Source organism: Syzygium oleosum, unplaced genomic scaffold (genome assembly GCF_021117445.2).
Source record: "Syzygium oleosum isolate NSW1041296 unplaced genomic scaffold, Sole_v2.1 Sole_v2.01, whole genome shotgun sequence".
NCBI lineage: Eukaryota > Viridiplantae > Streptophyta > Magnoliopsida > Myrtales > Myrtaceae > Syzygium > Syzygium oleosum.
This window is the reverse complement of record NW_026607485.1, coordinates 20,399,265-20,414,249: the sequence shown is the minus strand read 5'-3', so window position 1 is coordinate 20,414,249 and position 14,985 is coordinate 20,399,265. Positions and strand designations below refer to the sequence as shown.

At 40.2% G+C, this 14,985-nt stretch overlaps 2 protein-coding genes across 3 annotated transcripts; one reads left to right on the top strand and one right to left on the bottom strand.

The window, feature by feature from the left end:
- Positions 1-682: 682 nt before the first annotated feature.
- Positions 683-7,740, top strand: LOC130137740 (disease resistance protein L6-like). Its single transcript, XM_056309721.1, has 6 exons — positions 683-1,678; positions 2,100-3,225; positions 3,331-3,633; positions 3,718-4,144; positions 4,270-5,602; positions 7,431-7,740. Exons 1-5 carry the CDS (start codon positions 870-872, stop codon positions 5,547-5,549), a joined length of 3,945 nt encoding a protein of 1,314 aa, XP_056165696.1. The 5' UTR covers positions 683-869; the 3' UTR covers positions 5,550-5,602; positions 7,431-7,740.
- A 204-nt stretch (positions 7,741-7,944) lies between these two features.
- LOC115688408 (uncharacterized) lies at positions 7,945-14,311 on the bottom strand. Of its 2 annotated transcripts, none has more exons than XM_030614217.2 (7): positions 14,239-14,311; positions 13,774-13,866; positions 12,591-12,725; positions 12,341-12,430; positions 11,629-11,778; positions 9,811-11,393; positions 7,945-8,954 (listed from the first exon to the last, which is right to left on the bottom strand). In XM_030614217.2, exons 1-7 carry the CDS (start codon positions 14,299-14,301, stop codon positions 8,057-8,059), a joined length of 3,012 nt encoding a protein of 1,003 aa, XP_030470077.1. In that variant the 5' UTR covers positions 14,302-14,311; the 3' UTR covers positions 7,945-8,056. The 2 variants fall into 2 exon arrangements, with proteins under 2 accessions (XP_030470077.1, XP_056165705.1); XM_056309730.1 differs by having other exon boundaries at positions 12,591-12,713.
- Between the last annotated feature and the right edge of the window lie 674 nt (positions 14,312-14,985).

Sequence of the window (14,985 nt, the reverse complement as noted above, 5' to 3'; positions counted from 1 at the left end):
ATGTCAAAAAACAAAGGACGAAATTTTCGACCCCTGTTTTGTTTTTTACTTGCAAGACATTTGACCTTTCTTCTGGCGCACGTGAGATCCCTCCGTATCGTACCTCGTTTGCTTAGGCATATACCAGTCGATGTCGATGCAGGGTTGGGCCAGGTCAAGATGCATAGCTCGTTCAAGATCAAGTAACATGGAGACTCCGATTTCACGACCGGTGTGACGAACGGAACCAGTCGTGACATAGTAATAAACACGGTCGGGTTTGATCAATTCGTTACGCGCAAGGGACTCAATTTCGTTTCGAGAGTGATCCAAGTACATCCATAAGAACGGAATGATTAGATGCTTAGATTTCATGACCGGTGTGACGAACAAAACCAGTCGTAACATAGTAATAAGCACGGTCGGGTTTGATCATTTCGTTACGCGCAAGGGACTCAATTTCGTTTCGGGACTGGTCCAAGTACATCCATAAGAACGGAATGCTTAGATGCTTACGTCGCATCAAATATACTCCGGCACGACTACATTTGCATCTGCTGTTACCTGAGGCAGGGTGCATGTGCACGAATGAGAAGTCTAATGGCTTGAGCAAAACAAGGTTGAAGCAATTTCGGGCGTCAATTAGGATTTGAGTATGCAGTTTATGGTGGCGATAGTAAGTATTGAATATTTACTGAGCAAAAAAAGTTTGGGTGTTTTGAGTACCCGAGAAAGTTGGACGTCAGAATCTCTTAAAGTACCCGACTAATCTGTTGGTCCGTCGTGAGATTAGAAATTATTGAGTACTTGCTAAGCACATAAAGGCTGTCCACACACGTCACACAGCCTGTTGTAGACATTGAACATTGACTTCATGAAAGAGTCAAGCGATGACCAAGCCAAACTTGTGGACATCTCATATATTGTTTGCCATGTTCCGCAACAACGTTTCGGTTTCATCTGGTTTCCTCCTCTTCGCCTGCAAAGCAATCACATTGGTGGATTTTCTCCTGTTAGTGCTTCTTCGGAAGATCCGACGCAGCAGAAGCGCAACAATGGAAGAGCATGTAGGTAAGAAATCAAATGATCCGGCGCATTTCATCGTTCTTGCAGCAGTCACAGTCACAGTCCTAGCATTTGCTTTTCTGTGGGGCGTGTTGTTCAAGAGGAAGAAAACAAGCGCAGAGCACGATCTGGATGAGTCGCGCGCTGCTACGGACGACTCACCACCGGCTGCACTGAGGCAAGGGATCGATTACGAGGTGTTCTTGAGTTTTAGAGGACCCGATACTCGCAATAGCTTCACCGATTGCCTCTACCAGGACCTGGTTCATTCCGGGATTCGCACCTTCAGAGATGCAGAAGAGCTCAGAGTCGGAAAACATATTGGTGATGAGCTTCATCAAGTGATCCAGAACTCGAGAATCTACATACCCGTTTTGTCCAAGAACTATGCTAATAGTGAGTGGTGCCTGAGCGAGCTTGCACAGATGGTGAAAAGCAAGAGATCGTTGCCTCAACGACAGATATTTCCCATCTTTTATGACGTGGAACCCTCCGATGTTAAGCTCAAGACTAGTACATACAAGAGAGCTCTCCGCCAACACGAGAAAAAGTATGGCTCTAGAACAGTCCTGGAATGGAGGGAGGCTCTTATGGAAGTATCTAAATTGAAAGCATGGGAAGTAAAATCTAGAGGGTAATTCCTTATCGACACTTGTTTAGCATTTTTCTTATTGACAGGCCAGCGAGTTTTTATAATTTTGTGTCACTGCATTATACAACTGATGATTCTGGAAATTCAACCTTACCTTTAGCCAATGTTAAATCAAAGCTGTCGATTACAGCATTTTTAACGACTAAACCCCATAGTTAGTAGCCTCTTGCAACTGTAATTTTATCCACCATCATAACAAGAAATCATACAGAGTGATGGATTTATATCAAGATCTGGTAAGAGTGGTTCGGGGCTGTACTTTGACACAACTCAACACAGCATGTTTGAGCAAAATTACAGGGACAAATGATGGAACTCAAGTACCTTCATGTGTTTCAGTAACTGAATAGATAATCTCCCTTTCTTACTTATCCTTCTGTTACAAATTTCATGTTTGTTGCAGACATGGAGAACTCATTAAGTCGATTGTTCAGAAGGTTTTGATTGAATTGAAGATCAATTATCTAAATGTGAGTGACCATATAGTGGGAATTGATGATCCCGTTGAACAAGTAACGAGGTTGCTAGAGGTTGGTTCAGAGGGTGTACGTATGGTTGGAATATGCGGAATGGGAGGGATCGGCAAGACGACTCTAGCCAAGGTTGTCTACAACCGCCTTTCTTCTCATTTCGAAAGTTGCAGTTTCATCGCTGATGTCCGAGAAACAGCGAAAGCCCATGGTCTTCCAACTTTACAGAAACAACTAACAGTTGACATCCTCGGTTATAAATTCATAGGACCTCTTAACGTTGACGAAGGGATCAACATGATCAGAGAAAGGTTTCAGAATAAGAGAGTTCTCATTCTTCTCGACGATGTTGACCACAGGGATCAACTCAAGGCACTAGCAGGAAAACATGATTGGTTTGGTTCAGGAAGTAGGATTCTAGTTACGACGAGAGACAGGAGCATCTTTAGCACTAGAAAGGAAGGTTACCCTGAAGTTCCAGATCACTACGAAGGTGACTGGATTTATGAAGTCGCCGAATTAAACCGCGCACAAGCCTTGCAACTATTCAGTAGACACGCCTTCAGAACAACCTCTCCTCCAGAAGACTACATGACTTTGTCAAAAGAGGTAGCCCTCACCGCTGGAGGGCTTCCTTTGGCAATTGAGGTCATAGGTTCCTTCTTGTGTGGCAAAAGCAAGGCAGTATGGGAAGGTACTTTGGAAAGGTTGAAAGATGTCCCACATAAGGAAGTTGAGAAGAAACTGATGATAAGTTACGAAGCATTGGATGATGAACAAAAACAAATATTTCTCGATATTGCATGTTTCTTTAACAAAAGGAACAGAGCAAATGCTTTTTATATGTGGGATGACTGTAAATTTTATCCAGAGTATGGTATAGAAGTCCTTCTCCTAATGTCTTTAGTTAAAATTGGAGACAATGATGAGCTATCCATGCACGATCAACTTAGAGACCTTGGTAGGGAGATTGTTCGCCGTGAGAATCGCAAAGATCCTGGAAGGCGTAGTAGGTTGTGGATTGACAAGGAAGCACTAGATGTGCTGAAAAGTAAGAAGGTAAAATTTTAACTTTATCACCAATTCTGATTGCTGAAAAAGCTACTTGTAATCCTTCCTTAACCATGATTTCTTTTGATCACGAGACATGCTCCATGTCCACAGGGGACAGAAGCTGTTGAAGCACTTGTTTTGAACTATTATACTCACGGTTCTGATACTGCCTTAAAGAACCAGAACTTTACTTGTGAAGAATTTTCAAGCCTCTCACATCTAAGATTCCTCCAAATGCATAGCGCAAACTTTGTTGGAGACTTTGAGCATCATTTCTCAAACCTAAGATGGCTTTCTTGGAAAAATTGTCCACCAGATTTTGTAGCTACTAATTTTCATCCTACAAATCTAGTGGTTCTTGACCTGTCATGGAGCAAAATAACACACAAATGGAAAGGCTGGAAGCAGATTGAGGTAACTTAAGTTCAGGAGTAGAATATTTTTGTTATGTTTCTGCATCTCTCTGCCTTCATCCATTTTAATAAAATTTCTATCCAGATGGCTAAGAAACTGAAAGTTCTGAATCTTTCCCACTGCAACAAGTTGACCAAAACTCCAGACTTATCAGCTTATGGAAGCCTGCAAAGATTGATTCTCCAAGGGTGTTTGCGTTTGTTTCATATTGATCCATCAATTATTCACTTGAAGTGCCTCACTCATTTGAATATCCAAGGATGTTATTGTTTGAAACACAACTCCTGGCATAACCTAAGTTTCCAGGAGGATCTTGAAGAGTTCATCAGGAATGTACCTTCTCAGAAAGATGATCCTATGTCACAAAGTACGGAGAAGCTAGATACTTTAAAAGCTACCCATTGGAATTCAAGAGTATCAACGGTCTCACAAATGCATCACAAGATCAACCCGAGAGAGTACACATCAAAGTGGGCTCTCCGTCAACTGTCAACTAATTCCACATACCCAAGTACGTATTAGAATGAAACACAAATTTTAGAGTTTTATATGACGAAGAAAAACAGCTACGGGATTAAGATAAACATGTTCTGATTGTTTACTAGGCATATATTAACCTCTGAAAGTTTACTGCAGGCACAGGAATGACTCAGTCTAGAGATTTGACAGGAGTGGAAGCGGAGCGCGAAGATTTGTCTTCAAACCAACTAGAGTGGGTGGAGAGACTACCAGAATCAGTGGGGTATTTGCAATCACTGGTTGAGCTGGATTTATCAAGCACAGGAATTACTGAATTACCTGATTCGATAGGTAATCTGAAGAATTTGAAAGTGCTGAGAATTGATGGAAGTTGCATAAGAAAGTTACCTGATGCTATAGGAATGGCAAAGAAACTCGAGGAACTACATGCCTTAAAGAGTGAGAGCTTAGAGGAAATTCCTAGTAATTTTGTGTGCCTTCCCTCTTTGAGAATCTTGAGATTATCAAGAACTGCCATAACGAGAATACCAAAACTTCCAGCAAGCCTAACCAGTCTACAAATCGAATCACGATCAACAAGCACTATTCCTGATCTCTCGAACCTCATCAACTTAAGAGACTTGGACTTGGATTTGAGTTCCTCTAGAGACCCATCTCACCTTCTACAAACTCCCGGCCCCAGTTGGATTGGGAACTTATCCAGATTGGAGCACTTAAAATTGTCCCTTTCAAATATCGTCTCTCTGCCTCCATCTTTAGGCTCACTTTCAGGTCTCAAGAAACTCGAGCTCCTGTCCTGTGTAAACCTCAAATCCCTGCCAATGCTTCCCACTAGTTTGACAGAGTTATCCATCCGAAATTGTGTTTCAATAAAAGCATTACCGAGAGTTTCAAATTTGGAAAACTTGTTAATATTTGCTCTTGCCGAGACACAGGTGACAGAGATTGAAGGACTTCGGGGCCTAGTATCACTCAAACATTTGGATATACAAAGGTGCAAAATAGAAAATCTCGATGGGCTCGAACAATTGCAAAATATATCCACACTGAAGGTTTCGACCTGTGAGTTCCTCCAGAGAATGCCTGATCTGTCAAACTTGCCGAAATTGAGGGAGTTGAGGCTACTTCATTGCACAAACATGTTTGAGATTCGAGGTCTGGAAGAATTAGAATGCTTGGAAGAGTTGTGGATTCAACATTGCATTTCCTTGCAAAGATTGCCAAACCTATCAAACTTGAAGAAGCTGAAAGTTTTGAATGTATCCAAATGTGAGAAGATTCACAGCATTCATGGAATAGAGGATTTGAATTCCCTGAAGGATCTAACTGTGTATGGATGTGAGGCAGAATCTTCGCCTAATGTGTGTCTTGCAAAAGAGAGAGTTCTTCAACAGCATTGGCAAGTCAGTGGGCTTTTTAAGAATCTGAGTTGGTAATAGCATGAACACCAAAGGGATCTCAGTTAATGAGGCTATTTGGCACCTTAAATGTACTTCTTTCTTGCCCTCGCCCTTTGTGAAAGTTGTAATTTTTAGCTTGAATTAATTGTTACAGCCTTGCGTGTAGTTTCCTAAAATAAATTAAATGCTAGACCTAGAAATTCAGGTTCTCATTTTGATAAATTTATAAAACTAACGTGGATAAGGAGTTTGCATGGCATAGGATGGGTTGGGTATCTCCCTGTGGATACCAGTTTCTCACATTTTGAACTCAAAACCACCTTGTCTCTTTTTAACCCAGAATGGACTGTGAGTCCATAAATTTTGGGTTACCGTGCTTTTTTTAAATAAAAAATCTATGTGAACAAGAAAATTTTTATATACCTAATAACTACTGACATATTCGACATACAAAGTAAATAACAGAGTAGAGTACATCTCATTTATCAATGACAACAAATCAGTAAAACACAATTCAAAACATGACACCAAGAGAATAAAGTAAAATTACTTGAACTCGATATCAAAGTTTCTCAAGTTCATTTCTTTTATCCTTAAGCTCGATTTAAGTCAAATTTGGTTCAAGTGTAGTACATGATGACAAACATAAAGATATTTGGTCATAGGTATAAAATGCTGAATGCTCTTAACATTCGCAACATTGTTTCACTCCTAAGGGTTTTCTATGCTTCTTTACCAGATCTTATAAAATCAAACTTGTTTAGTGAGATGTACACATTTAAGAAAATAAGTCAGATGACTAACATCAAAATCAGAACTCGAGTGGCTAATATCTAAAATCAGAACTTGACAAGGATTAGGATAAAATGAGGAATTAGATTTCGTGTGCTGTTTCACAGGATCCGAAATTTTTTTGCTTAAAACTACCACTTGCTAAACAGTACTTAACAATTAAACATGATAATCACACAACCATCAATTTTGCGTCCAAACGATGAACCATGGAATAAACCATGAGGCTTAATTTGAGTGAAACAACAGCCATAGCATCAACAGTGTCTTGTGTTTCATGTGTTCTTCTCCACGTTTCACATATGCTAAGCAAATAGAGTTCGAAAAATTTGACATCAAGAAGAACATCTGAGTCCGGTTTCAGAGAGCTGTTTTGGTTTTCACTCCTTTCCACTAACACTTTATTGTTTTCATTTCGCATTTCCGTCAAAACATGTTTAAAACTGTTCATGAAGATTTTTCAGGAACGAGAAGTTGTGAAGATATGCTTCTATCGACATCAAGTTAAAATAGAGGCTATTCTTTTGATATTTAACCTGTCCATGTTCTCGTTTGAAATGAAGCACTGAAATACAAATAAGATTTGCTCAATTTTAAATCATTTTTGGAGACATTTTTCCTTGATTTCACTTGGAAACTATTTGTTGTCAAACATATTTTCAAAGCCATTTTCATTCTCGATGTAAATTAAATAGAACATTTATGAGAATACGCAGGAACCAAACAGGTTTAAGACATTGGTTGGTGAATTCTCACACGTCATTGACGAAGATGTTAATCTTCAAGTACCTTAAATCCCCTATGAATGACGTCGGGTACGACAGGCAAGACAATAATTTGATTGAAATCAAGCTCAAGATTTTAGAAAAGATACTAATGAGCTAAAGAGTTGGGGGTCAAGGTGCTCAACTTCAAACTTCGAAGACTGATTATCCTATGTTCCATTCAATATAGTTTGATGGTAAAATAAAAGGAGATTTGACGGAGTTTTACTTTACATACTCAGCCATTAAAGACATTAGCATTTTAAATTTGATTTTAGCTTTGAAATTTGAATTGTGCTTTTACAGTTTTCTCAATGTAAACAAAAGGAAGAGCTACTAATATGTTGTCTGTCTATAAAAGGTGATACACGGACAAAGTAAAGGGCACCCCACCACAAGTTAAGGGGCACACCAGAACAAGCCACAATTGTAGAGTAGACCTACCATGAAACGCCACTCACTGTAAAAATTTCACACGACATATACAATGCCACAAGCAATGCCTCCATATAATCCCAGTAAATATACTTACCAGGAAATGCCTTCTGGTTTCCTGATGGAGTGGATGACTTCTCTTCTTCTGTCTCCAAGACTCCAACACAGGATCACATATGCTGATAGACAGGAGAGAATCTTGTGCCATTGTACCCACAAGATGCCAACTGTAGAAAGTCACTCAAAAAAACATCTCCATGGTTGGCACACTCCCAGCCAAATCAAATTAAAACGATGTACCTAAGTGAAATTTGCGGAACATGGACCAGAAATATTACTGCCCCGTCCCAGCATGTCTCTTTGAAACATTGGTTTCTTTTTTTTTCAAAGTGAGCAATTGAGTAGTCAATTTCGTTACTGAACAGAGGACTGAACTGGTCTAACGCTGAATTATACGAGTATGATCTTTTCTATGTAAACAGTGAAGGAGAACGAGACCTTGCGTTAGTCTGTTTATGAAGTATTTCTAGCAGGCAGTATTAATCCACAACATTAATCCATACGAGCAAGGCCAGCTAAGTGAGTAATCACATCCTCGAGGCAAGAAAAATTAACTAAAAACTTATCATGAAGTTCTGAGGGGCAAGCCTCAGCCTTCTCCCACAAGGAAAGACCATCAGAAATGGCCTTCAAACCACTCTGCAGCAATTCAACACCCTTGCTGATCTCATCAGGAACCTTCCTCTTCTTGTTGGATCTATTTTCACAAATCGATTCTGCTCTTTCATGCCTAATAGCTTCCACGTCAATATTTTGACTCTTTTGAGTTGTGACCTGAAGGATCAAAGCCTCTTTTCTCAGCATCTGAAGCTGCTCAGTGCAGGGAAAAGTTTTAAGAAGGGCAACTTCTTTCTCGAGAAATTTCTTGAATTCAGACATAAATCTTTCCTCATTTGCCTCATTTCCTTGCGATAAATCGTATGATAGAGCAGCATTTTGTGGCACAAATCTCCAAAGCTGATTGCAGGAGGTTCTTGCAGCAAAATGTCCAAATGCTTTAATTGCCAAATGTGTGAGAGCCCAGTGCTGTTCTCTTAGTAACATATGATACAGCTCCCAAATAGCAGTGCTCTTTGGACATTCATCTCTTTCTTCTATTTCTATATGACCAAGTCCTGCCATGAAAAGAGCCAAATCAACTTTGCACTGGTACAGCTTGGCATCAGCTGCCAATGGCCTTGTGATAAACAGGTTTTGCAGCTTCATGATGACTTCGTCCATGCCATTACATGCATATAGATGTGTCATGTTAGAAACTATCGCCAGTGTTTGACCCAAAAGCTTAAGGCAAATGTCACTTGCCACATTCTCTGGAGAACGGGTGCAGCTCTGCAGAATATCAGCTAGGAACTTTACTGTCTTCTCGTCAACGTCAGATTCGGCAACCTGGCTAGAGAATGTAAAAAGTTGATTCAGATTTCAATGATAATAACAATTGCTACTTAACCTGAATTCACTAGGTCAACAGGTGTTGTTAGAGTTCAGCGATCATGCAGTGCTGGAAACAAATTGACAAAATTTGTGTTTCACTGTAAAAGGGAAAAACCTCATGAAATGAACTGAAAAGAATCTTCTATTGAACAAAAAAGTAAATAAAGTAATACTAAGCAAACATTTATCGTTGAGCCCAGCAGAGGAAAATAGACAAACAGATTTGTCAGGAATTGAAGAATGAAACAGCCCTTCCTATCTGATAGAAAAGGATCAACCCCCATTGCATATTGGTACTTAATGGATACAGAACAGATCTGCTTCTCTTTGTTCCTACGAATGAGTCTCATTCATTTCATTATCCATTCCTTGCCCTTGGATGATCCACATCTCAGGGTCTGGCAAGGAAGGGCGTGAAATTCTTTTTCCTGTCTGCTGGAACCAGGGGATTAGATCTAGCCATAAGAAGAAGTCCTGGCTAACAAATAACTCCCGATGCCGCATTGGGTTTAGATAGCTCGGGGATAATAGCTCCTCTGCGAAACCTTGTGATTGAAGGAGTTAAATGGGCCAAGCAATAATGGCATATGGGCCTTTATGGGAAGAGACCCGTGAATAGTCGTGGGACCAAAAAAAATTGCAAATGCATGTAATGGATGCTACGGTTTTGTGCTACAATTATTTATTGCAAACTGCTTCGAACAATAAGAAAGTTTCCTATTATGATAGTTATTATTCAGTAAACATTGGCAATATAATTAATGCCTATTTTTCTTCTGATCGGAACTTCTCTTCCAAAATGCAAAGGGACTTACAGAGATGGCAAAGAAGCACACAACACAAAGAGTGGAGCCCCCAGCAGCCTAGAAGGGCAAGCGTTGAGGAGCATGCCGCTAAAACCTCCAATGAATTCATCATAATCACTGATTATCCTTTGTTTAGCGATTCCTCTCAAGTTGTCTGAAAGCAAATTTAGCGAAAAACCTTCCGCAAGCAAGGCTACATTCATGACTGATGAAGACAGAGATACACCACCACTAGTAACAAAGTTATAAACCCTGTCTGCCACAGATGTTGTACCACAAGAAACCAGCATATTTATTGATCTGGCCACTTTTCTCAGGGAAGAATCGTCAACAAAAACAGCTTCGACAGAAGCCAAAGATTTGAGACACGAGCAGAGTTTATCAATAACATCATTTACCACATCGGTTTCAGCATAGCGCATCATAAAGCACCACAGCTCCATTATAATCTCCCAACAAAGAAAGTGAGGATGGAAGAAGTTGTCAAGCAAGAAAGCCTCCACTTCTCCCCATGCCGTACTAGAGTAGGCCACAATCATGAAAGATTTGAGGGAATGTATAAGAGAAGCAAACACTGTCTCCCAGACCAACTCCGGGGTCTTCTTAGTACCATATAGTTGGGGTATCAACATTGAGAGGATGGAAGGATATACTTCTTCATGGACAAGTATGTCGAAAAGCCATCCAAGCTTTCTGGTTATCCCAAGTCGTACATCTCCTTCAATATCGCGAGAAGATCTCAAGAGACCAGCAAGTAACAGAATCCGGCCAAGCGAAGGTAGTCTTGTCCCAAACATAACCTTGGAGTTCGCTGAGAAGATTTTATCCACTGCCTTAGTGCAATTAACAGCATTTGAGTTCTCATCGATATAGGTCTCATCGCTGAACAAACAATCCAGAATTTCAAACTTCATCTCCTGGTTCACTTCATCAGAATTCAGCAAGGAGTTGAATAAATTCATGGATGTTTGATCCAAAAGTTCGGACAATACCTCACTAGCAATTTTTAGGTGCTCCTCATGGCACATTTGAATTTTCATATTTGCAATCATCAGGGCACAGTGTGTTAACTGCCTGTGAACACCATATGATTGTAACGGATACAGGGAGGCTATTTTCACAGCATTAACGAGGTAAAACTTTACAGGAACAAATGACCGTCTAGCTTCTGCTTGAGAAATAGATTCCTTCAGCAAAGACCAATTCTCAGCTGCACATCTCAGAGATTCATTGGCTAGTGAAATAAGAGTCAAAATAATATCTGCTACATTAAAATTGACTTCTAGTGCTGCTTTTCCTATCTGTAGAAGTGTGACAACACCTTTCCAAGTGACATTCAGAATGCTGACCAGAGTTCCACCACCACTAGCTGCAATAGTTCCCAATTCACACAGTTTTTCTACTGTATGTTTTGCCATGTTAGCAACATAATTTATGTCACCAGCCCCTTCTGTATCCATGGTACTCGGGTCTTTCTTAGATCTTTCTCGCAAATGGTTCCCAGATTGGCAATAATCTTCGCATAATTTTACAACCGAATTGATGACTGTATGTGCAACCTTCACTATTTCTGAGCTAACGGATTCGATTCTCTGCATCAAACATGAACTTAATTATTTTATCAAAAATGGCAAAATAAAGGCATCTGCTTCCCCTGTTCCATAGGAAAAGAATAAAGAGAAGAATTCCATGTTTTCAAAGTTTAACCTATCCGAGATTCTGGAAATGAGCCCCGGAAGTATCTAATCTACAGTTGTTGAATTAAGAATAGAAATAAAATATGAAAGAGATGATTGGAAGGCAATACTTAATGCCGTAAATAAGTACCTCAGTCCCCAACAATGAATCTTTTGTTAAATTCAGTTGTTCCAATAATGAACTCTCCAAAACGTTCATTAGTGTATTGTCTGTTAGCGAAGGATACTGCACCAAAGCAGTAAAGCTTGCACTGCAGAAAGTAAGTACATCTAGAAGCAGCTGCACTAGAGAGTTTCAGAATGTCAAAGATAGAGAAAAGCATTTGGCCAGAAGAAGAAGATACATGATAGCATCTGACAGTAATAGATGATACATATTTTTCCCCAATTTAATTTAAGGTCCTTTACCTAATCAGAGAATTATTAATGCAGAATATTTTCCTTTCTTCCTCCGTGCACAGGTTTCAGTTGCCAGAGCCATGCACAGTGTATTCAAGCTGGGATTTCCTACTATAAGTTTAAGATAGATTGGAACTGAAGTAAGATAGTCTAGTAAAAATAAATTCAGTCAAACTTTTAGCTTCATCTTGTACTTTGTCTAAGCTCCCAACACAGTCCCAAACAATTCAGTGCAATGGCGAGACAAGAGCCAGCCGCAATTTCCACTTACCCCTCTCTGCTTGCAATTCCCCAACTCCAGCCCTCCCCATCACCCATCCCCCAAAAACTTCCCACTCCTCACCCCCCAAAAATAGAGAAAGCTCTCTTCTACGCCTAGCAGTATTGCATTTTTGGTAAGGAAGATACTAAAGAGAATCAAGTAGCAACAAGAGATAAGTTACCCCATAGAACATCTTGCAATGTTCTTCTTCCTGTGATTCCTCCATTGACATAATCGTCATCTGTAGATGCTTTTTACACCAAATAATTGCCTGTCATGAAATTAACAACACCACTCACTATACAAAATTTCGAAGAAGTGTTTGCTCGTGTGCATTCACTCACACCATGCTAACTTGCAACAGCACGCAAGGCATTCTTCATTCCTAGGTGGGAGTTGGTATTAGGAGCATCATAAGAAAACAAAGCTACCTGGGCCCCAAGAGTAAGGAATGGTGTCAGGCCACCACATAAAGTAGGCTTGAGGAACTTTGTAGCAACCTGTACGATTGCTTTGTGTAATATGCACTGGGTAACATCCAAACAAGTGTAGTCCTCCCAAAATGTCCAGATTGTTGTCAAGGTAAAAATCGTGATTTCGCAAAGACAAGCATGAAAATATTCCCATCTGTTTTCTTAAAGAATTCCAGTGGATCAAATTAGTCATAATGATTAGAGAAAAAACAGCTTGCACATGCTTTATTCCTTCAGTCCTTCCATGTTCGAAGCACTTCTCAAGTTAAAGAAGGCAAAAAAGGCATTAAGATAGTATAAAGGAATTAGTCAGATGCACTGAAAGACTGACTAGTCCTTCGGAATAGCACGCGTATTAGGACCAAATAAATGTTAAAATATTCATCTGCAAATTCTTTAAGATTTTGTTTGGAAGATGGGGAGGAAAATATGGGGTGGGTGAGGAAAAATCACATTTTCCATCCAATCTCTCCTCAAAAAATATTTAAATTTTCTGAAATTTTCCACACCCACCTCTCATTTTCTCTCCCTCCCTTCTCTCCCAAACAAAGGAATGTTAAAATTATAAAGGAACATTTTGAGAGCCACAGCTAGAGCAATTAACAAAGAAATGTCAAAAATCCATTGTGCACATACTTCTCCGATCAACCCGGAAGCTTTACTTGAGCATGAATTAAAACTAGAGCAAAAGGCAAAGAAGCAGCAGGAAAATGCAATGAACAAAGGCGGAGCATGCTATTTATACCAAACTAAAATTTTACTAGAAGAATGCACTTGACTTGCCGACACAGAGGAACAGCATTCAGAGAGGGAGCTCCTCTGGATCTCAAATTCATCCCCGAGACACTCATCCAAAATGTGCCAAATAACACATCATATCAGACTCCCATAATTTGCAAAATTCAAGAACAGCACTGCACCCATTCATCGGGAACTTGCAACCAATCAATTCGCTCGAATAAAAAGACAAACGGTGATGCGCAGATAGTTTTAAACATAGACAATGAAGGATTCGATATTACAGCCGCTACTTCACATTGCATTCGATTCCAAATCCACTTAATTCTCTCAACATCATTAAGCAAAACGACCGAAAAGAAAAGAAAAGTAAAAGAAAAACACACTTGGTTCAAGAGGATACAACTAGGCTTTCGACAGCGAAAGCTATGTCAGATCTCTCGCGCAGTTCCAGTTCACCGAGCCCAGTAATAAGCTGAACCCGAGCCTCGACGACCTGCGAATGCATCGGCAAAAAACGAAATCACACACGAGAAAACAGTTTTCCAACCGCTACAAAAAAAACAAAATCCCATGCAGCTCTCCCCAAGGGATTCATCAAGCTCAAGCATTCCATTTCTCCCTCCAGTTCCCCGGCAACAATTCGAGAGAATCGCTAATGAAGGACAACTTCCGGATCGATCGAAGCGGTGTTCGAAACCGCTCCCGAACTCAAACCGCTCGATCGTAAACCCTGGCGTGCTCGCGACGCGCGACGCGACACGACAAGGCGCGCGAGACCTTCGAACTCGCCGAATCATCATCGAAACCGAACGAGACAGCAATCGGACGAGATCGACGAACGGAGTTCGGGACGGGGAGAGCTTACGTCGGAGGATCTGATGGCTTCGACGGCGCATAGCAGCTCCGCTCTCGAGCTCCCTCCCTCCATTCTCTCTCTCTCTCTCAATTTCAGTTCTGAGATATTTCATTTTCCCGCCATTAGGGAAGCACCTTCGCGCGGGTTGACCCGAACGGGTCACCTGTCCGGGTCGAGTCGGCAATCATTTCGCTAAAATATTATTCAGATAGTTCATTTTTTTACGAAACAAATATAGCAAAGGATTGATTTACAATTCCATGTATTTGCAAATTTGTCTTTTTTTTGTGAAAGAACAAATTAATTTTAATATACACACCATTGCTCTTGCTTTTTTTGATTCCCTCGCTTTTCTACTTTTGACTAATTCTTAGATTTTGTGGCACTTAACACAAAACACTTAAAAATCGATTAGAATATTCAAATATCCATAGTAGAATTGTATGTAATTTATTTATTACCTTTTAAAATTTAAATGTTTGTTATTTTTAGATTTTACACCATTGCCTGAACCGTTTTAGTGGTCAAAGGGACCGTGACCCGAGGCCATCGCGGCCCTCGCCTGGATTTGGGCGAGGAGTCACGGCCCTCGCTAGCCTCACCCAGATGCAACCCTCATCGGCCACAAGCGAGGGTCGTGGCCGCCCCTAGCAAAGAAAAGAAAAGTAAAACAAAAAAAAATCATAAAGTTCTAAATAAAATTTCAAAAATTCCAAAAGTCGTACAACATGTCATATCAGTAATTTGATGGTATCA